The following is a 22,861-nucleotide window of genomic DNA, read 5'->3' as shown; positions in this document are numbered from 1 at the left end:
ATTTATGTCGACTGCCAGCCCCTAGCAGGACGAGAGTAAGTGAGCACTAACTACTGTGCAGGCTCCGTTAGAGACCCAGGGATCCTGCACTCTATAGCTAAAATATGTTTGTAATTTTGAGGTATGTGGCATAAACACCATTGACCAAAAGCCGCACTAGTCATCAGGCTCAAGTTGAAGCGTAGTGTTCATGAGAAATGTAAAAATATGGCATGAGTGCCCCCTAATGTTGCATGTCTATGTAGTCATCTGAAACGAGGTAAAGGCTTGGCTAGAGTAAAACTAAAAAAGATATTTAGGAATTTTTAAGTAGCAAGAGAGACTGTCCTCTAAGGGACCTCAACGTCGTCTGCTGCATTCATCTTTAAACCCTTGAAAGAAGAGATAATAAATGAGAAATTGATTTTGATAGGGACAAAGATTTGACTTCCAAGATCTACACTGTCCCTGTAACGTGCAATGAATCCCTGTTGGACATTGAAAGCAAAATGACATAACGGACCTGTCACCTGCGAAGAGACTGGTTACAGTGCGTGTGGTTGGCCTCTTGGATGATTTGCACGATGCTCCCTTTAACAGCTGAGAACTGAGGGCCTAATTCTGCAAGGATTGTAATTGCAAAGCTTGCAGATATGGTAATGCAGCAGGAGGCATCACGGCTCCTGTGCGTTACTTATCCGAGCTGCGTTGTCCAATGCAGCATCCGGATAATCTGCGTAACCTCGGCGGCTGCGGTGACTCATGGGGTCCCGCAGCCGGCCGCCGCAGTTTAGAGGAAGAGGCCAGAAAATCTCCCGTCAGCCGACGGAGATCCTGGCTTCTTCCCTCACTCGCAAAAGCGGGGACATGCCTCCGTTTCGGGAATTTGATCTTAGCAAAGCCCCACCATTTAAATGTAAATATGTGGCTGGCCCTTTGACCCTTTGTTAATAAAAAAAAAAAATTGGCACCAGGCAATGCATATTAATACTGTAATGGCTCAATTAGCAAATGCTGTATTCAATAGCATATCAATTTTGAGCTTGGCAGTATTCTGCAGACACTATAAAATGTCTATATTTACTGACCTCATCCTCCTGTAGAATGACTCCGCTTGTATTTCATCCCCTAACAAAGTAATTTTATTTTTAGATGACTAAATTTGAGCCCCCAAATATTTATTTTATGCAGCCAGATGTTGTGTTACTCAGATCTGATTTTCCATTTAATTGGAGGGTAGATTACACCCAATACTTAGGCATTTATATTTGTCTAAGGTTTGTCTTCTGTGCCAAGCCATTCTGATAAACTTGACTAAGTTTTAATTCATTTGAAACTGTTTCAGGTTTTGTGTGGGCATGGCAGAAGTCATAGATTACACCGGTCAACAAAAAAAAATTTTTTTTTGAGTCTTTATTTTAATGACTACTTTCTGATTCTCTATATCGAAAAATAACCAAAACCTTCATTTATTTTTTAAAAACTTTTGCTTTTGTCCCTTTTTACAATGATCAATAAATATAAAAGTTTTTGAATGACCATATAAGGAGAAGCGTGTGTTAGTAAGTAAGGGAGGGGATGAGCGGGGGGAAAGCAAGTGGTATTCTGACCCTCATTACACGTAAACAGTGCGTAACTATGCAGATAGCTAAACCATGTCCATCTCTCAATGCACAGGCGATGAGATTTCTGGAACTGTAAACCTTTTATTAATACAGACTGGAATGATTATCTATATAATATAGCTGTAGTTCTGCAGAATAGATCACTTTACATGTAACAAGTAGGATAATTAACAGTGCACGGTAAGAACATATAAGTCTCTGATGTAGAGGAGACTTAACACAGCCTGTCAGCAACTCATGCACAGATAACTGAGTAGTAACAAAAAAGGAGGATCTAACCCTTTGACCTGTCACATGGGAAAAGGCAGCTAAGCATGGGACAGACTTAAAGCAGTGGTTCATGGTTTTCTCGGAAACAACAGAGCTGAGAATTACTAAGAGCTTATTTCAACTATGCTTGATAACTTTAAACTCATGGGTTGCAGAATGTCCCTTAAAGTGCATATGTTACATGCTCTCTTGGACCAATTTAAAGATGACATGGGTGCCTATTCGGAAGAGTAAGGTGAACGTTTTCATCAAGATGTGATGGACTTTGAACGTCGTTATCAGGGGCAATACAATGAGAATATGATGGGGGATTATATTTGAGGACTAATACGAGAAAGTCCATACAATCACAGAACAAAATACGAAAAATATTAATTTCTAAACTTTTTTTTATATATATATTCTGTTACAGTAGATTGTTTTTTTTTTTTTTTTTTTAAATGTGGTAAATAAAAGTAATTCAAATTTATAACAAAGTTTGTTTCATTTTTACATACAATAAAAGTATGAAAATAGGGAAATTTTCGTAAAATCCGTAATTTCATTCTGATAGCTACAAAAGCAAACTTTTTCGGGTAAAACTATTTTTTCTTTAATTAGTAATGTGAAGGAAATAAAAATCAGATATACAGAACCCAGACTAAAAATTTGTGTTGACCGGTGTTATATATAAGGTTCTCACTAAGCACAAATTCAGATGCAGCCAAGGACTACCATATACAAAGCTATAATGTAAAATTTCGGTTTTGATCTACATTAGAATTCTAATGTTACTTGTAAACATAGGTCTTATTAAATAAGGTAGTATTTATTTCCACTATGAGAGTGGAGGAGCCAGTCCTGTTTGCTCAGGTGAGGTTGAAGACGCCACTTCCTACGTTTCATTCCATCTGTTCACACCTTAAAGACTTAAAGGGCCTGATTCAGATATATATGTAAACCTGATGGTTTATGTACATACCGACTTTTTTTGTTGGTCTGCGCATGCGCAGGAGCTGTTCTGCACATGTGCAGAAAGAGTCCTGAATGTTAGCACGCAGTGCCTCCAAGCCGAATAACATGCTGCATCCGTTTGGGACGTCGCAGGCCTGCGTTCCCGGAAATGGCATGTCCTGGGAGTGCCAAGCCCAGGGTCAGCGTCACAGGACGCAGATTGTCTTGGCCTCGCAAGCCTCACGAGGCGGACAGTCTGAGTGACCTTCAGCGTACTCAGGTGGCCAATGCTGTAAATGATGATCCGATGCTTCATCTTCAGGCACAGCACTCGGATCGGCGTTGTCGGCTGGAGGCATCTCTTTACCTCAGACGCCTCCTGCAGGCATTAGCATATTAGTTGTACGGTATTGCACAGCCACTTCCCTGCAGCTGTACAATAACGTGCATATCTATATCAGGCCCTCAATTAACTATTGGTACTTAGTAGGGTGAGGCCCGAGGCCACGAGCCGTTCAGCCCCTATGTACATTTATTGGTCTACATGTGAGTGCACATGGGTTTAGGTATTCCCACCTCAGGCTGCCACTTGGGTTGTAAACATATTCTATAGGCGAATATATTCTATTTATTGCAAGTTCTGTTGTGAGACTGTCACCTGGCATTTGGCCTGTGAAGCTAGTTTACATCTTGTATACATGTGGTGGAGAATCACGCATAGGACCAAATGTAATAGTCTGGTTCTAGCAAATTGTGAACAGTTACATTTGTCCCACAATCTGAATTTTATAGTACACGCTTCTTAATTTTTATATGTACTTTCATGACTCAATCCTTAATCTGATTTGAATTTTTCTCCTTCATCCACTAGGGGACACTGGAGCTACAGACACTGGGGTGTAGACTGTAGGTTGAATAGAGCCTGGCACTTTAAGAATCTAAAAGTGTGACTGGCTCCTCCCCCCTCTATGCCCCATCAGCCCCAATTTTTAGAATGTGCTCGAAAAGAGCCGGTGCACATGGGGCAGATCACTCGTCCCAGGAGGAGGAAGGGAAGCTGAAGCAACGCAGGGTATTGAAGCGCTTATCCCAGCTCTGAGGGAAGTGCTTCACATTTCTGACCCGGAGACTCCACAATCGTTAGATGACTCCTTGTTTTCTAAGAAACAGAAGTCTTCTGTTGTTTTTCTGGTATCCGGCAAGTTAGACGAACAGATGGCAGCGGCCTGGCAGAATCCAGACCGTAAGTTCCAGATCCCTAGGCGTTTTTTTCCCTTTGTCTTTTTCCTGTAGAGAATAGAAGGTGATGGGAGACTCCGCCACCTGTAGATTTTTCGGGTTTTCATCTGTCGAAGAAAATCACACTTCCAGTTACAGGAGCTAATACGTTTAAGGAATGCTCGGAGCGGAAATCGGAAAGTACATTACAATCCATTTATTCTGCTGGCGCACTTCTCAGACCGGTCTTGGTCAGCTCTTGGGTCAACAAGGCAGTGGCGGAAGGTCTAATGTGAAACACTCCACGGGTGGATCTTATTACCTTGGCGGAGCATATTCAGGAATCTGCAGTATATTTGGAAGACTCCTCCAGAGATGTTGGCCAGGTAGGCGCTAGGATCTCTGCTTAGGCTGTTGCTGCTTGCTGGGCTCTTTGGCTTCGTGCTTGGCAAGCGGACGCTGAGTCTAAACGCGCTGTAGAAGCAGGTGACATTTTATTTGGTCCAGAGTTGGACAAGTGGATCTCTCTGGCCACTGGTGGTAAGAGCACTTTTCTACTTTCGTCAGCTCCTCCGCCACGTCGCTCGTTTAAAGGACCTTCTTTTCGCTCCTTTTTGAGCTACAGCAAGATTTCAGGGTCGCCGACGAGGTTAGTCTTCGGGAGGTCAAAGAGGACGTCAGTCTGCCAGAGGACGTCAGTCTGCCAGTGCCCGCCATCCGGATTTCAACCCAGCAGAAAAGCCCATGGCATGACTAGCTCCAGTCACACCTCTGGGATTCCAAGGTGGGTGCTCGTCTCTAGCTCTTCTCGGAGGCTTGGCGGCAGGCTTGTCCTGACTCTCTTGGGTTTGGAATCTGGTATCTCATGGATACAAGATAGAGTTTGCCTTCGCTCCTCCGGTGCAATTTTTCACAACCGGTTTCGGTTTTCCAGTCGATCCTTTCAAATAACTAGTTTTGCGTCAGGCGATCGACAAGCTTCGGCTGGCTGAGGTTCTGGTCCCGATTCCAACTGCTCAAAGAAACCAGGGATTTTATTCCAATCTTTGTGGTTCCAAAGCTGGATGGGTCCATCAGACCAATTCTAAATCTCAAGTCTTTGAACCAGTACCTCTCCTTCCACAGGTTCAAGATGGAGTCCCTTCATTCGGTGATTGCCGGACTAGAAGCAGGGGAGTTTTTGGTGTTATTAGGCATATTTGATGCCCATCTACACATTCCGATTTGGGAACCTCACCAGGCCTTCCTAAGGTTTGCCATCAGGGATGCTCATTACCAATTCCAGGCCCTGCCGTTCGTTCTCTCGTCTGCTCCCAGAGTTTACACCAAGGTGATGGTGGCTCATTTGCGCTCTCGGGGTGACTATTGTCCCTTACCTGGACGACCTGCTCATCAAGGCTCCGTTGGCAGAAGTTCTTCTGCGCAAAGTGTCCCTTACACATCAGAACACGGCTGGAATGTCAACTTCCAGAAGTCTCAATTGAAGCCGTCGCAGAGACTTCAGTTCCTGGGTATGATTCTGGACTCAGTCCTGCTTCGGATCTTCTTCCGGTTCAGATACAATCCGACAATGCCACAGCAGTGGCGTACATAAATCGACAAGGGGGAACCCCCAGACATCTAGCAATGAGAGAGGCCAGCCGCATTCTTCTCTGGGCAGAAAGGCATGTCACGGCCATCTCCGCAGTCTTCATTCCGGGAATCAACAACTGGGGAGTGGATTACCTCAGTCGTCAGGATCTCCCCCCCCCCTTCATCCCGAGGTCTTCCTTCAACTAGCTCTCCATTGGGGGAGGCAGCAGATATATCTTATGGCTTCCTGGACAAATTGACAGCTACCTCTTTACTCCTCCAGGACCAGGGATCTAAAAGCGGTGGGAGCGGATGCCTTACTGATTCCTTGGCCGTACAACCTTGTGTACTTATTCCCATCTTTTCCGCTTCTTCCCTCCCACCTTCCGCTTGGTACTCTGATCTCCTCCTCCTTCTGGCAGATGATCCTTGGCCCCTCCCACTACGGTCGGATCTGCTACTGCAGGGTCCATTCCTGTATCCGGATTGATGTCGGCTTCGTTTGACGGCGTGGCTGTTGAGACCGCCATCCTGAGACAACATGGCATTCTGAGGGTGGTGATTCCTACTATGCTCCGAGCTAGGAAACCAGTGACATCGGTGCATTATCACCGCATTTGGAAGGCTTATATGTCCTGGTGTGAAGGACGTCTTCGTCTTTTAATTTCCCCCGACTTCTTTTTCTTCAAAAGATGCTTAATGCGGGCCTTCGTCTCGGATGTCTAAAAGTGCAGATTTCTGCTCTTTCTAATTTTTTTTTTCCACTGTCGCCTAGCACTGATCCCGGAGGTTCAGACCTTTTTTCAATGGGTGCTTAGAGTTCAGCCCCCCTTTGTGCTACCCATTTCTCCTTGGGACCTGAACCCCTTCTTATCCTTCCTTCAGTAGTCCACGATTGAGCCTTTTGGAGTATGTGGATTTGAAATATTTAACTTGGAAGATGGTCCTTTTATTGGCCCTTGCTTCGGCTAGGCTAGGGTTGGAACTTTGAGCTTTGTCCTGCTGTTCCCCTTACTTAATTTTTCATGATGATCGAGCGGAACTGCATACCTGACCTTCGTTTTTGCCTAAGGTGGTCTCAGCCTTTCACTTGAATCAGCCGATTGTGGTGCCAGCTTTGTTGGACTCTTCAGGGGGTTCTCACTTCCTAGATGTAGTACGGGCGCTTCGAATTTATGTGACCCGTACAGGACTATGCAAATCGGAGGCTCTGTTCGTCCTTTATGACGCTAATCGGCATGGCTGTCCTGCATCTAAACGGACTTTGGCCAGGTGGATTAGTCTGACCATTCGTCAGGCATATGTTGCTTCTGCTCATCCTCCACCTGTATCCATCTCCACGCAGTCTATGCACTCAGTGGGTACTTCTTGGGCGACACATAGAGGGCTTTACAGCTTTGTCGAGCAGCTACATGGTCTTCGGTACATACTTTTTGTACGTTTCTACAGGCTTGACACTTTTGCGGCGTCAGCTTCGAGTTTTGGTCACAGAGTGTTGTAGGTTGCTCAGCACTCTTCCCCCCAGGAAGGAAGCTTTGGGACGTCCGCACTGTCTGAAGCTCCAGTGTCCCCTAGTGGATGAAGGAGAAAACAGGATTTTGGTACTTCCCGATAAATCCATTTCTCCAATTCCACAGGGGTCACTGGACGCCTGCCCAGTGCTTCTTACCTGCTTACCAGTTAATTGTTCTGTTGCAGTTTTGTCTGTTATTGTTGTGTGACTGTTTGTGTTCCTGCTGTGTGTTGGTCCGATTGGACTGAGTGTTCTTGTTCATATTCTCCTTCTCTGTCGTTCTGTCTGTTCTCCATCTCCTCTCGGGCTCAGTTCTTAAAACTGAGGCTGAATCGGGCATAGAGGGGGAGGAGCCAGTAACCCTTTTAGATTCTTTAAGTGCCAGGCTCTACTCAATCCACCGTCTATACCTCACTGTCTGAAGCTCCAGTGTCTCCTATGGAATCTGATCAATGGATATAACAACGGTAAGTACCAAAATCCTGTTTTTTGTAGTATCATATATAATACTTGTCATTTCTTACATTTTAGAACCCAAGCCCGTGGTATTCTTGCAGCATGGCCTGCTGGCAGATGGTAGTAACTGGGTCACTAACCTGGAGAACAATAGCTTGGGGTTCATCCTGGCAGATGCAGGTTATGACGTATGGATTGGGAACAGTCGAGGAAATACCTGGTCTAGGAAACACAAGACTCTGTCACCTGATATGGAAGAATTCTGGGATTTCAGGTATATAAACTTTAGAATTACAAGCAATTGTCATAAATTATGGATCAGAATTGTATAATGTTTTCAAGATGGTGGTGTGTGGTTTTTTTTTTTGGGCCATTCACCTAATGGAGAAAAACACTATATAAATAAAATATTTTATGTCATATCAATGTTACTTATAAAACTGAAAATGTTTTATGTATACCTGATGCAGAGTTGCCCCAGTGTAAATGGCCATTAACCTCTTGGGACTGATTAAATTGTAAGGTTTAAACTTTTTCTTATATTGAATGGTCTATTTGTGTTATCTAATTTAATATCTAACACAGTTGTTTTTACATTTTAATCATGTGAATTATTTTGTTTTATTCTAGCTATGATGAGATGGCTAAGCTAGATCTCCCAGCAGTCATAAACTTTATTTTACAGAAAACTAGTCAGGAACAAATATTTTACATTGGCCATTCCCAGGGAACCACAATAGGTATGTGACAAAGTAGTTTTTTTGGGGGGGCGGGCGGGCGTATCTTATTTCATATCTTTGTGACCAATTTGACACAGAATTTAAATAATACTTTTTTAATGCTTGAAGACTATTTTTTTCCTGATACCTCCTTATAGCAGAACCTTGATTGTCCTATATCGGGTGCCCTGAAGCTTCAGTGGGAAAAAACACCCGTGTCACTGCTATTATGCTTCTTGTCCCTGTGTCCGCATTGTGCTGAGAAGTTTATACTGTGCCGTCTGTATCTTATACTGTGGCACCTTACAAACCAATTCTAAGATATACAGTGGTCGAAGTGGGAATTTTGAAGTGGGGGTATGGAAAATTTAGAAGTCATGATAGTGGTGTAAGTAGAACCTATGTCTCAATATTAATATGTGTGTGGCCATGTGTCACAGAGCTGAGAAGGAGGTAGTCTGACTCTGGCTGAGTGTTGTAAAGGTTGAGTAGAGAGGGATCCATCCGGAGGAGTGGAGATGAGGAGGGGAGCAGTGCAGGAGCCAGTGGGAGCAAATGTGGTACAAGGAAGGGGGGAAGCCCCAATTAAGAGGCCAAGCAGCAGGAACGACCTCCAGGGCTTAGCCAGTCGCACAGTCACCACGGCGGCCAGTATGAGGGGCTGCCCTGCCACAGAATGGCTGTCAGGGTAGCACTAGCAATGGGGGACGGGAGGCAATAAGGTCACACATAGGCTGGCGGCAGCACATTTACAGGACTCTGCAGTGTTGCTGAGTGAGATTGAGTTGTGGCCCTGCCAGCCGCAGAAAGGGCCCGATTCAGACCCGTTTGCTAAGCCGCGATTGCTCGCTAGCTGCCGATTTTTGTGTTCTGCACATGCGTATGGTTTGCAGTCATTGCGATCGGAAAATGATCGCTCTCTTGCATACTTCCAAAGCAGTAGTTTGTGTGACAAAACGGGGCGTCAGTGGGTGGTGTCTGGGGCAGGTCTATGTACACGGGATGTGCTTGCACTAGCACAGGAGTGGCGGGGCGTTTTTACACCAACTAAAGGGCGTCCATAATTAAAGTGGAGCGTCATTGTACACATCACCTGGCTTTTTTTTCTTTTGCTGAAGCATTCGCAGTGCTTGTGATAGCCTAGGGTCTACCTCAAGCACTGCATTTGCCTTCGATGGTTCTTGATGTTACCGACGGTCTTAAACACTTCCTGGAGATGGTGTGCTGCGAAGGGAAAGGGGGCGGCATTAGACCAGCTTGCGATCGCTTAGGCGCCACACGCTAATACATTGAGGGCGTCCTTAAGTCAGGCCGTGTGATCGCGAAATTTGCATACCCGGGCGACCGCAGCTTAGCGAACGGGCCTGAATCGGGCCCAAAGTCACTTGTGAGTGGTGGGCCCAGGTGTAAAAAATACTTTGGGCTCAGCTTCTAGGCCCCACACTAAATTAATATACCATATGGTATTGTGTCATGTGACCACCAAACAGTACAGGCAACATCCCAGTGTCTAATAATAATCTGTGCCCCCTTTGATCAAATATTAATAATCTATTCTCCCTTTAATCAATTAATAATTTGTGCCCCCTTTGAACTCAACAGGACCTGATTTCAGCGGTGCTCCTTGGAGGCTCCACAGATGAGTCTGCTGGTAGAGGGTGATGGGCAGATGCAGAGGGTGATGAAAGAGGCACAGGGAGAACAGCAGAGGGTGATGAAAATAGGCATATGGGCAGTGGTTAACGGGCAGTGGCAGAAATTGCTGAACAGTGGGTAATAGCGAGAGCCACAGGGTGATGGGGAGAGGCACAGGGTTACGGACAGAGGGTGACTGGGAAAAGCCCTGCCCGGTGACTGACCGAGAGTGAACACTACGTACCCGGCCGCTGCAAAAATATTCTAATGAATGCATTTGCACTGCCGCCACAGCATAATATGCAGATGCCCAGCACTACATAAAGCCACCCTCTTCCCTTTACTCAGAGCCGTAATACTTAGCTAGACTGCGAAAACATCGGTAACATGAGAACCATCGGACCCATATACACAATTATGGTTGAACTTGACCCTCACTTAAATATTGCTAAACTTCCTGTCGGAATCTACAGCTCTGGCTACGTATGCAGATGCAGGGGCTTAATTATGCACACCTCTATAACAGAGTTTTGACCGCACAGGCACACCTGCATTTGCCCTGCCACCTACCCCCGTCACCACCCACAAATGGCACTTCCTGTCAATCAATTTGGGTTGGGTCTACTTATCCCCTGAGACCGCAGTGACCAGTTTGCGCACTGTAATGCGTATGCATGCACAGAGCAAAACAATTGACCGGCTGCGTGCAAATTCGCGCTTGCAATCCAAGCTGAATCACGCCCATAGTACATTTTATTTGCAGGAGACTGGCAGTGTGCCCACATAGGGCATAGTATATGTTGCAGTATATACATGAGACTAGCAGTGTGCCCACATAGGGCATAGTACATGTTATTAGCAGGAGACTGACAGTGTGCCCACATAAGGTATAGACTAGTATGTGTATGATGTATGCAGGGGACAGACACTGTACTTGTCTTGGAGTATTGTTGCACATTACATGACACAGAGCCTACACAGACCCCTCCCCCCCTCCTACCCCATATCACTGTGCCCCCCACTCCCCTCAAAATCCCTGCAGTGAAGGCACCAGGGCCAGGCTAAGCTGCCTATATGGTGGATGGCTCTGTGCAGCCGGCGAGAGAAGCATGCAACATAGTCCACTCCATCTTGATACCCCCAGGCCACACTCACCTGTGTACACTGAAGCACCCTGCAACTCTAGCAGCAAGAGCCCTGCTTCAGCAGCCGCAGGCAGGGGACTGAGATGACCGGAGGCCACTGCTGGTCGGATCACTCAGTATCTGGCTGGCCGGCTGGAAGAGACTGTGCTGTGCAGCCCGGAGACTCGAGTGGCTGCTGCTCATGTCACGAGTCCTGGCTCCGCCCCCCTCCTGCGCAGGTTTCCTTAGGGGCTCTACAGCAGCTACTGGTCCACTCCGCGGTGATCCCCCTGCCCAAGCCAGCCGGCCAAGCAGGTACCGTCCTCCACCGCTTGCTGCAGATCATCAATGATGATGATATGACTAGCGGCTGATGGGCTGGGTACGGTGCAGTGCACCAGCGGAAGTTTCGTCCCTGACTGCACACTGCAGCAGCAGTATGAGGGGCTGTCCTGTCACTGACAGGCTGTCAGGTTAGCAGAGGCAGCACAGCAGGGCTCCGGAGCGTGTTTGAGTGAGACTCAAGCCACACCTCCGCTTTAATCTCTGCTGGCCAGAAAGCATCTTTAAAACAAAAAAAATTAGCTTAGAGCTTGAAGTGCCGGTATGTCATACCGTTACATACCGGCACACTTCGAGCACTGAAGATATATAATAACTATTACAGTGTAGGTGGGGGTGAGTCCTCTAGCTAATATATCTACTGGTTAATTCATGCTACTCTTATGCTGCGTACACACGGTTCGACAGCAACGATCGTTCTGCATGTGCTGGATCGAGCATCCAGCACATGCAGCGGACCCCCCACTACTATAACGACCGCAGGTCCCTAAAGTAAACAGGCTAACCTGGTCGATACTGCTTGCTTGCACAGACGACAGTAGTTCGTCGTCAACTACCGTACGTGGACACGCATCGTCCACCGTATGGTATGGTCGTTAGCAGGGCCCAGAAACTGTCAGATTTTAACGATCGGATCGTTATCGTTGAAATCTGACATGTTATCGTACCGTGTGTATGGGCCGTTAGATGCCTATGTTACGTTTTGGTGAAACAAAGTAAAATTTGTGTAAAATTCAGTAAATATGTAACTTGAGAAAAAAAAAGAAAAACCACTTTCAATGGCTACAAAAATAAACATACCTATTTCTTAGTTCCGTATATGGGATGCAGTTGATATATCCCGGCGGACGGGATGCCACAGTCGAAATGCTGATGCCGAAATCCTGCTGCCCGGCATAATACCGACGCCGATGGACGTCAGGATACCGGCTTCGGCATCCCTACCGTCGGGGGTTAATGGTGAACCACCCCCCACCCCCCGGGAGGGTTAGGTTTAGGCACCACTAAGGGAGAGTCGGGGGGGGTTGGGTTAGGCTACTTACCACCTCTAGTCGGGATCTTTGCCGTTCGGCCTCTCACTGTCGGCATCTCATACCGATTCCCTGTATACTGTATGAAGAGTCTTTTGAATTACTAAAAAATCCCTATTCATTTATCGTTTTAGTATACACTAAAAAAAGTGGGTGTGGTATATTTCTAATTCCTCCATAGGGAACACAGGCTTTACGCTGGGTATAGGTTGGAGTCTGGGCACCACATAGTTAATACTTGTTATCCATCAGCCCAGGCTCCCTCCCGCCCCCAGCCACAGGCACTTCAGTTTTGTGTTGGTGCCTGCAGCATTAGCACCGTGTGGAGGCTGTGAAGACAGCTTCATACTTTTTTTATTTTATTGTTTTACTGTGGTGAGGGTCCTGTAGGGCTCCCTCACTGCCGCTCCAACGCGTCGGCCGCAGTGCTGGCGTCTGGGTCAGCATCTTCAGCCAGTGCTCCATGGATCAGAAGGGAGCCGTAGCAGCAGCAAGGGGACTGGTAAGGCAGGACCTCTTCTGCACATGTGCAGAAAGAGTCCTCCATGTTAGCACGCAGTGCTTCCAAGCCGCAGCATGATTGACATGCTGCATCCGTTTGGGGCCAGCGAGGGTCAGGTTTCTAAGCGCATTACTTCTTTTTATTCTCTGCCTGCTGCCAATTTAGCTAAATGGGAGTTTCCGCCCCCGGTTGATTCGCATGTTGCCTTCCTGGTCAAGAATACCACCCTTCTGCTTCCTAACACTGCATCCCTTAAGAATCCAATGGATAGGAAGTTGGAAACTTTTCTCAAATCTATTTCTTCTAATACAGGTGCGGTACCTCGTCCAGCCCTGGCATCTGCTTGGGTTGCTAAGGTCATTGGTAGCTGGGCAGACGCCCTGGAGGATGGCTTCACTTTGGGTACCCACAGGAATGAGCTTTTGTCTCTCGAAGAGCATATCCGAGAGTTGGCTTCCTATCTTGGGGAGGCAGCTACAGACACAGGTATACTAACTTCCACGGTACCTGCATCTTCCGTGTCAGCTAGGAGAGCCCTCTGGCTTAGTTCTTGGCGTGTTGATGCTAATTCTAAGAAGGCCCTTGAAGCTCTCCCCTTGTTGGGGGATCTTCTTTTTGGTCCGTAGTTGGACAAGATAGTGGCTATGGTGGCAGCATCTTCTCCCTTCTGGGGCAGCCCCTAAGTCCGCAATCTTCTAATCTTTGCTCCTTTTGTCTGCTGGGAAAAGCCATGGGCTTGTCGTTTTCTATGTCCCAAGTATTCTCCGCCAAAAGTTCTAAGCCAGCAGGTAAATAACCCTGGTCTACCAGGCACCCGACTGCTAAGCCAGCCGACAAGCCTGCTGCATGATGGTGTTGCTTTCATCTGGGGGTTACCAGCGTGGGAGGCCAGCTTCCACTTTTTTCTGAGTTTTGAAGGGCGACCAATACAGACGCCAGGGACCCATGTTGACGTTTCGGGTGCATCCTCTGCCCCAGTTTTTGTCCATAGGTCTTTCTTTGGATCAAGAAAGAACAGGAGCTTTGAGAGTCCATTCGCTCTCTACTGGCCTCTCAAGGCCATTTTTAAGGTTCTCTCGTCTCAGCGGGACTTTGGCTTCTATGCCAGTCTCTTCCTGGTGCAGAAGCCGAATGGTTCATTCCGGCCGATTCTCAACCTGAAGTCACTCAACAGGTACTTGAGGATTCCCAAGTTGCGCATGGAATCTTTTCGCTCCATCATATTAGCTCTGGAGCCAGGGGAATTCATGGCCTCCTTAGACATCCAGGATGCCTATTTGCATGGTCCCATTTGACTCCACCAGCGATTCCTTAGGTTTGCTGTCCAGGAGGAACATCATCAGTTTCGGGCTTTGCCATTTGGACTTTCCACGGCTCCTCGTGTCTTCACGAAAGTTTTATGGCGGCTCATCTCCGGAGCAGGAGAATCCGAATATTACCCTATCTGGTCGACTTACTTATCTTGTCCCAATCTCCGGAGGTCCTCAGGGAACTCATTCGGGTCACGGTGGACCTTCTCCAAGCCCACAGATGGGTCATCAATTGGAAGAACTCCTCTCTGACTCCGTCTCAGGTGATGTTGCATTTGGGGGCCTTGCTGGACTCCAGGGTTTAGCAGGTGTTCCTCCCAGCAGACAAAGTTCGGAACTTATTTCTGCGTTATCGAGTGTCACTCTTGCATGCAGATCCTGAGCTCTCTGATCTCCACCTTCAACATGGTGGAGTATGCCTAGTTTCATTCCCAGCCTCTCCAGTTAGAAATTCTGGGCCAGTGGAACGGATCCCAACTGCAGCTCAAGTTTCAGACGATTGTACTCTCTGAGGAAGTACGTCATTCACACTTGTGGTGGCTCCAGGGGTCACATCTGATCAGGGGATGCTTTTTCTGGATTCAGGATGGGTTCTCCTCACCGCCGAAGTCAGTCTTCGGGGGAGGGGGGCGATGACCTGTCATCAGACGTTTCAAGGCCAGTGATCAACGTTCTGGAGCTCCAAGTGGTTTACAGAGATCTTTGTCTAGCTCTGCCAATCCTCCAGCATCGTCCGGTCCAGCATCGTCCGACAATGTGACGGCTCTCACTTGCATAAACCATTAGGGCAGCACTCGCAGTCATGGCGCCATGAGGGAGGTCGGTCGCATTTTCTTTTGGGCGGAGCGACATCTTTTGTCCCTATCGGCGGTCTAAATTCCCAAAGTGCAAAATAGGGAAGAGGATTTCCTAAGCCTTCAGGACGCTCTTTTGTGCAAATATGCTATACATCCACACGTCTTTCAACTCCTGGTTCTTCACTGGGGCTTGCCGGTCATCGACTTGATGGCATCTCGGCACAATCGCCAGCTTCCCAGGTACTGCTCCCGCACCAGAAATACGGAGACCTTTCTTGTGGAATCCTTGGCAGTTTGGTGGACCTTCCCGCTCTTGTACATCTTCCCTCCAATCTCTCTGATTCCACAGGTCTTCCGCAAGTTGAAGTTGGAGGGCGGGACAGTGATCCTAGTGGCTCCCGATTGGCCATGAAGGGCTTGGTACGCCAATCTTCAGGGCCTCTTTGTCGACGCTCCTCTTCATCTTCCACTGTGGCTACATCTTCTGTCTCAATGCCTGTGTTTCCATCTGGATCTGGCCCGTCTCGATTTGACTGGGTGGCTCTTGAGACATCCATCCTAAGAGCTAAGGGGTTCTCCAGGTCGGTCATTAACACTATGCTCAATGCCCGAAAACCCTCTTCAGCTAGAATTTAACATCGAGTTTGGAGGACTTAATTTGACTTATGTTCGGCTAAGAATTTTAACCCCAGGTCATTCCGACTCTCTAGACCTATCTTTTCTGCAGGCAGGGCTGGATTTGGACCTCCGTCTTGCTTCACTGAAGGTGCAGGTTTCAGCCCTTTCTGTACTCTTTCAGAGACTGATTGCACTGTTACCTGATGTTTGGACTTTTCTACAGTGTGTCCTCCATGTACAGCCTCCATTTGTACCGCCAGTGGCTCCTTGGAATTGCATTTTTGGTTCTTAGGAGCTTTCGTTGGCTTACCTGGAAGACTGTCTTCCTTGTCATAGCTTCTGCACAGCGAGTGTCGAATTTGAGTGGGTTCTCCTGTCGCTCTCCGTTTATGATCTTTTACCAGGACAGGGCTGTTCTTCGAACACGATTAGGCCACCTTCCTAAAGTTGTTTCCAAGTTCCACATCAATCAAGATTTTGTGGTCCCTTCTTTCCAGGTTTCCAGATTCTTCACTGGAAGAGGCCCCCCTTGGATGTTGTGCGGGCCCTCCGGATTTATGTGGACAGGATGAAGGACCTTCGTAGGACAGATGTTCTTTGTTCTGTATGACTTCACAAAAGGGGCTGGCCAACTAGTAAACAGTCTTTGGCCAGATGGATCCATTTGACTATCCACCACACTTATGATGCGGTGCACCTTCCGGTCCCTTCCGTGGTGACAGCTTATTCTACCCGGTCGGAGGGAACTTCGGTGGTAGTGCGATGTGGTGCCTCTGCGGAGCAGCTGTGTAAAGCGGCCACGTGGTCCTCTGCTCGTACATTTCTGAAGTTCTATTCCTTTGACACCTTCGCCTCCCCTGATGCGGCTTTTGGGCAAAGAGTTCTCAGCGCTGCCCAGGAGCGTCCTCTCTCTTGGGGGATTAGCTTTGGGATGTCCCAATGTAAAGCCTGTGTCCCCTATGGAGGAAGAAGAAAAGGAGATTTTATGTGCTTAGCTGTTAAATACTTTTCTTCGATTCCATAGGGGACACAGGGTGCCCACTCTGACGCACCTGGCTTGTGGGGCTTTGCTCTGCTTCCAGTTCTTCTGTCCATTTCTGCTGTGTGTTTGGACCTGAGTGTGTGCCGATCTTCCTTCTCACCCCTTGCCATCGGCTTGCTAACTTAACTGAAGTGGCTGGGGCGGGGCATAGGGAGGAGGAAGCCTTGGCTGATGGATAACCAGTATTAACTATATGGTGCCCAGACTCCAACCCACCGACATATACCCAGTGTACGTCTATGTACCCTATGGAATCGAAGAGAAGGATTTAACAGGTAAGCACATAAATCTCGTTTTCGTTGCACGCAGCATATTGGCATGATTGGCATCTCGACATTGACAACGTTAGTTGTCACTGTCCGCACAGGCTTCTGGTTCGCCCCAGTCGTATCGCTTTGCGACTTAGACGTTATTTTGATAAAAAAAGTCAGGCACGCCGAGAGGTGCTGTTTGATGTGACTGCAGCGAGGATACATCTGTAGATGTTTACTGAAGTATTATTAAAAATGGGATCATACTTTCATAACTTAAGTAGTGAAACTACAGGCTATCTATACCCCAGTCTCAGTGGCTTATTGAGGTGAGCTGCCTGAAGTGGAATTTTGGAGGATCTCTTATATGTGTGTATTATTTCTGTAAACATGAGACAAGATAACATTATTGGTGTACATTGTTTTGTGTTTGTTTGCCGCTTTAGGATTTATAGCATTCTCAAGCATTCCCCAGTTGGCCAAACAAATCAAAATGTTCTTTGGTCTTGCTCCTGTGGCTACAATCAAATTCTCCAGCAGTCCACTTGCAAAACTTGGGATTTTCCCAGAGTTCTTTATCAAGGTACGGTGGTTTCTGTGTGGCAATATTTATTTTAGCTCTAAATCACATGACAATTTGGATAGTGATCTGCTAGAATGATTTGTCTGAGACTCTGCCGGCACCCAGAGTGACACTGAGCCAGATTCATCCTCTGCTACCAATTTGCCAAATCGTTTTCCCAGTATTTGATACAGGTCATTGAACTTTTTTCTTCACCTTGGCATTACAAGATATACATACCAATTCAGTATAATTCATATACATCCTTTTCTATCCCTAATCTAATATTGTTTATTCATTTATTAATTTAATTTGCAAATATTTTTATTGTAACAATGTATAACATCAATAATAAGTGTAAATAGCATCATGCAGGAAAATGAAAATGCAGGTGCACACTCTAAGGGCTCAATCCTATTAGTCGCAAGTAAGGTACCTCCAGAGTTGTGGATTTTTGTCCGCAACCCTGTAGGCGTACAAAAATCTGCAAGTCCAAGGCGAGATCAGGCCAGGAGGGTTGGGCGAGTTGTGGTGCCATTGACAGTTTTAATGCTGTCGCAGTGGCAACTCTCCCCCTTTTGCAGCTAATAGGATTGAGCTCTAATGAAAACGGATAGCCAAACAATTACGATAAACGCTGTAATTGACATGAAGTATAAATGAGGTTCTTAGCACGTTTGGACAAATATGCATGCCCATCCACCACGTCAAGGTGAACCCCATCAGGTGGATCCCTAACATCCCTAATACTAGCACATTATGTCAATTTATCCAGGACTTGCCTATAATAGTGCCCATTCTAATAGGTAAACAGCAATGCAGGAACCTGTGCTGATTAAAAACACCGAAGGGCAAATGGGAAAGGTGCTAATACCAGAGTCTTTACCTTCAAATGTACAATATACAGTGTTATCCCCAGAAAATTTTTCCAGCTGGGTGGCATCAAGAAGTAGCCAGGTGGGGGTCTTCGCAATAATAAAATGTTTTAAATCCTGACCTTTATAATGATTTAAACATTTTATATATTAATTTTCCTCTTCTCTTATTAGAGGCCCAGTCGTCTGATTATGAAAAAGCTGCAAAGTCTGTAGGATCTGGTCCTTTTTATACAGCTCCCGATACTGTCCCCACTTGCAGGCTCCCAAAGTGCCGGGTGGTAGGCTGATTCTTGCCAGGTGGTGCACCCGCAAAAAACAGCCTGGGGAGAACACATATATAAACAAATACAGATTAAAGGAGGGGAGAGGGTGGCTGGACTGCACACCCTAAAAGGTGCTACCATGCTGTGACTTGTAGTGCACACTCGAACCACTAAAATACTGATAGTCAAAGGAATGATGGAGTATAATTGAACTTACTCCATGTTAATTGCAGTTTAAACATAATGGTGACTATCAACATTCTTAGTGCTTAGAGTTTGCACCTGCATTTTGTGTTTCCTGCATAAGACTACAAGCCTCAGCATGGTAGCACCTCTTATTATGTTTAAAATTAGGGTGTAATGTCCAGCACCCCCTCCATCCCCACACACACACACTCTCTCTCTCCTCCCTCTCTCTCTCTCTCTCTCTCTCTCTCTCTCTCTTTCAAGTGTAAATAGAATGACAGTTGAAATGGAATTAATAAAGATTTAGTTTGCATCATAGCAGTGCACCCAATAATGTAACAGTGAAACATTGGGCAGACAATATTAACAAGAAGTGGCTAAAGCTGGGTACACACGGTACGATCTGCACAACCAAGGATATCGCTGACCGATTTCCCTTGACGTTTTCTGTAGTGCAGGACAAACGATATTGGATGTACACACTGAAAGACATTTATGATAGATATCTTTCAGTGAAGTCATCCTTCCGCATCTCTTAACATGCAAATTGTGATGAAATCGTCCAAGTTGGCCTGCATGTACGGATGACCATAGATATCGTTATTGTCCATGCTGGAACGTGCACCGTTGGCCGGTCGCTGCATAAAAATGAACTATATCATTATCGTTCATAAATACCGTACCGTGTGTACGCACCTTAACACAGCCAACGTAAAATAACGGACAGAGAGATAAATTCGCTGCCCACAAACATTATTTATAGGAGTAAACATGTATTTATTTTTTTTATTAAAGTCCTATTGTATGTTTACATTGTTGTGAGTTGTTTTTCTTTTGTTTTAGTGTTTTTAAGGACATTTTGTGTTTCCATATTTTTTAGGACCTTTTTGGCAGCAAAGAATTTTTACCTCAGACTGAACTTCTGAAATGGTTTGCCACCCACTTTTGTACACATGAAGTGGTGGAGGAGATATGCGGCAATATATTCTTCATTCTTTGTGGATTTAATGAGAAGAACCTTAACATGGTATGTGGAAAATTCATTTTATGAATTCCTGTCCATTTCTAACTACCCATTAAGCAAGGCATTCTAAGTTATGTACAATATTCTACATGGTATAGAGGGGGGTGGTCAGATCTCTTCCTGGTCACACCGGGGTGCAGGCAGAAGATAAGAGCGCACACACATGCTATTCCTATCACATTCGTGATTGGGGTTGCTAAAGTATAATCTGGTAATGTTTTATTTGGTTTGAGGCAATAAATACTGCAATATCGGGTCAGTGGTCTGATGTCTTTTGGTTTGTGGCCAGCATAACATCTCTGCACAAAATATCTTTATTTCCCTTTTTTTTATGTACTGTATATTCCTGCTCACAGTGCAGTTTTAGTGATCAATCTTCTTACCATGCACATACGCCCTCACTCCATTCTGACCTATACTATGTGCCGAGTGGCCCACGCTCCCTAATGAATGATCATGCAAGGCAGTCACCCAAAGGCAAGTACGTAGGAGAGAATAGGAAGGCACCTCTTCGTGAGCAGGGCAGTTTTCCCAGTTTTGCTTTGGTTTCCCATGAAATATCACGCTTCTCAATCTGACCATGCGCAATTTCTATTGTCCTTTTTTAGGACTGAAAGGGCTTTTGTTTAGTGACTTATTGGAAAATAAATACAGATATATTTATTTTTTGGGGGCCTTAGAGAAACAAAATGCAAAAATATGATTATTCCTATAGTTGCTTTTATGCAAATAGTACATAGTCAGCCTTCTTGGGTATAGGTATACTAAATGTGTTTACGTTACCCAAGGGCTGAGGTAGTTCTAGGGCACAAGAACAATTCTGATTTGGCATATTTTACTTCTAATGGTATATATCATTTATGGGCAAATTGCATATATCATTGATGCCATATACCCCCAAATCACTAACCACTCTATCTGCCTGCATCCAAGTTTTGAAATTGGGGTCTGAAATTTGAGATGGGAATTCTGGGTTGTCCCAAAAGGAGTCATGCGTGAGATTTCAGAGCATAGCTTAAATCGAGCTCTCCCTGAGTTCCATATGCTAATAAAGAAAGAAGGGGGTTCTTCTGAGGGGGGGGGGGGGTCTGTTTTTTTGGTATTCCCCATAGCGACACGAGAAAGTTGAAATCGACATAGTGGTCCTCAACATCAAGAGAGTCAAAGGTAACTACTGACTGGCTTCGATGTGAGTCTAGATAATAGAGGTATAGATCAGGCATTCATTGACTATGGCTGCTTGAGTATAGAGAGACAGACGTTCTTGGCTGTTTAGCATTCCATGTAAACTTGAGAAATGCTGTTTCTACTTCAGGGTCCATAGGGTTCCACAGGATACCTTGGGGTATAGGTGTGACGTCAGTCGCAGGGCACCAAAGAGTTAAGCTTTCAGCCTCCCAGGATGCACTAGGTCCCCCTCCTATACCCCGCCCCCAGGCCAAGGCACCTCAGTTTAGTTTGGTGCCCGGCCGGAGTCGGGTGCACCTGTTGGAGTGGGGGCTAGAAGAGCCCCTGAAGCTTATTCTTCATGCAGCTGTGGCTGCACAACTGGATGAACAGCATGGACAGTCAGTCCTGACGTCCATGCTGTCTTCCCTACACCCCGCCGGTACCAGAACGCCGGTACTGATCCGGGGATGCTGGTGGGCGTCTGGGGTCACAGCTAGCGGTGACCCCAGATGCTCCGGACCATGGCCGGATTCAAGGGGGACAGAGGTAAGCAGCGGGGTCCCGCGGTGGGTCCCCGCTGATCACATGGTCCTAAGTCCCCAGGCAGGGGGCTCCCTGGGGACTGGCTGCAGCGTGGAGCCAGGCGACCAACCTGCGCTTCCACTACCCCCTGGGACAGCGGACCGCAGCAGAGCGGTAGCGCTGCGGCGTCCCAGGGGTTAAATGCATGCCAGGGGAGCGCGCCTTCCCTGTCTCACAGCCGGCGCCTCCCCCGCTGCACACAGCCCTCTCTGCACTGTGCTGACTGGTCCTGTGTCAGCGCTCCTCCCCCAGGCCAGCTTCTCTCTGCTCCTCGGCGGCCATCTTCTCTGCAACGCATGGTGAACGCTGCTGGAAGTCTGGAAGGAAGCATCGTGGTCTGGGTCCCCCCGCATACCTCTCCTCCGCTGTGGCTCAGGTCTGTGTATGCAGCGCTGTGTCCTACCAGGCCCTGTGTCTGTGTAGTTGAGTGATCAGCGCTGTTAGTGCAGGAATTGTTATTTCTCTGCATTGTATGTGACTGTGCTAGCGCTGCCTGTAACTATTCTTCACTAAACTGTCAGCTTTATTACTGTCCCTGTTCTTTCTGCTAAAGCCCTTGCGGTGCGGTGCTGCAGGGTGGTCTCTCGCCTATTTAATACTTAATTGGTGAGAGAGGTCACATACGTGGTGCCATCATGTCTGAAAGTGATTTTCCCCTCCGGCTACAGTGTACCACGTGCAAAGTACCGTTAGCGGAGGGGGAGGGTAGCGCGGAGGGCCTTTGCCGGCAGTGTTGTCCATGGCGCGGCCTATTACGGTTACAGCACCGGTACAGGAGCCGCCCTGGGCTTGTTTCGCTCAGGCGTTAACAGCTTTAGTTGGCCAGTTAGCTCCGCAGCCCGCGTTTACTCCGATGGGTTTGTCCCAGCAGTCTGTGGTGTCGTCACCCATGCAGGGGTTCCCACGACAATTGGTGGTACCCCACAGTCTCCCTATTTCCCCGCTCCCGGGTTCTCAGGAGCCAGCGTGGGTTAACTCCCTGACGAGTTCTTTACAGCACTTGTCGGATGTATTGCAAGGGGAGTCTGTGATGCGGCCTCATAAAAGGCCGGTGGCGTCTCTGTCCGCTCCTTATGAGGATGACGAAGGGACGTCTGATGATGGGGAGATTCTGGATCCTTACGATCAGGAACCTTTCCATACTAAGGACGCTGATGCTAAGTCCAAAGTATATATTCCTGGACTTATTCGGGCGGTCCGCACAGCCTTGGTGATTGAGGACGAAGTTCCCCCAGCGGCTAAATCTAAGTATGCCTTTT

General features: G+C 46.9%; 1 protein-coding gene across 1 annotated transcript in view; it reads left to right on the top strand.

Annotated features, from left to right (window-relative positions):
• LOC148508593 (putative lysosomal acid lipase/cholesteryl ester hydrolase) overlaps positions 1-22,861 on the top strand; it is a 62,794-nt gene that overhangs the window by 20,031 nt on the left and 19,902 nt on the right. The window contains exons 4-7 of the mRNA XM_088444320.1: positions 7,642-7,840; positions 8,197-8,306; positions 17,384-17,520; positions 19,707-19,853. Coding sequence (XP_088300446.1) covers positions 7,642-7,840; positions 8,197-8,306; positions 17,384-17,520; positions 19,707-19,853 — 593 coding nt within the window. The remainder of the gene's footprint in view (positions 1-7,641; positions 7,841-8,196; positions 8,307-17,383; positions 17,521-19,706; positions 19,854-22,861) is intronic.

The sequence above is a fragment of the Taudactylus pleione genome, unplaced genomic scaffold, assembly GCF_031769625.1.
Source record: "Taudactylus pleione unplaced genomic scaffold, aTauple2 ptg000354l, whole genome shotgun sequence".
Lineage (NCBI taxonomy): Eukaryota > Metazoa > Chordata > Amphibia > Anura > Myobatrachidae > Taudactylus > Taudactylus pleione.
The sequence above is the reverse complement of the archived record's forward strand: the minus strand, read 5'-3'. Positions and strand labels throughout refer to the sequence as shown.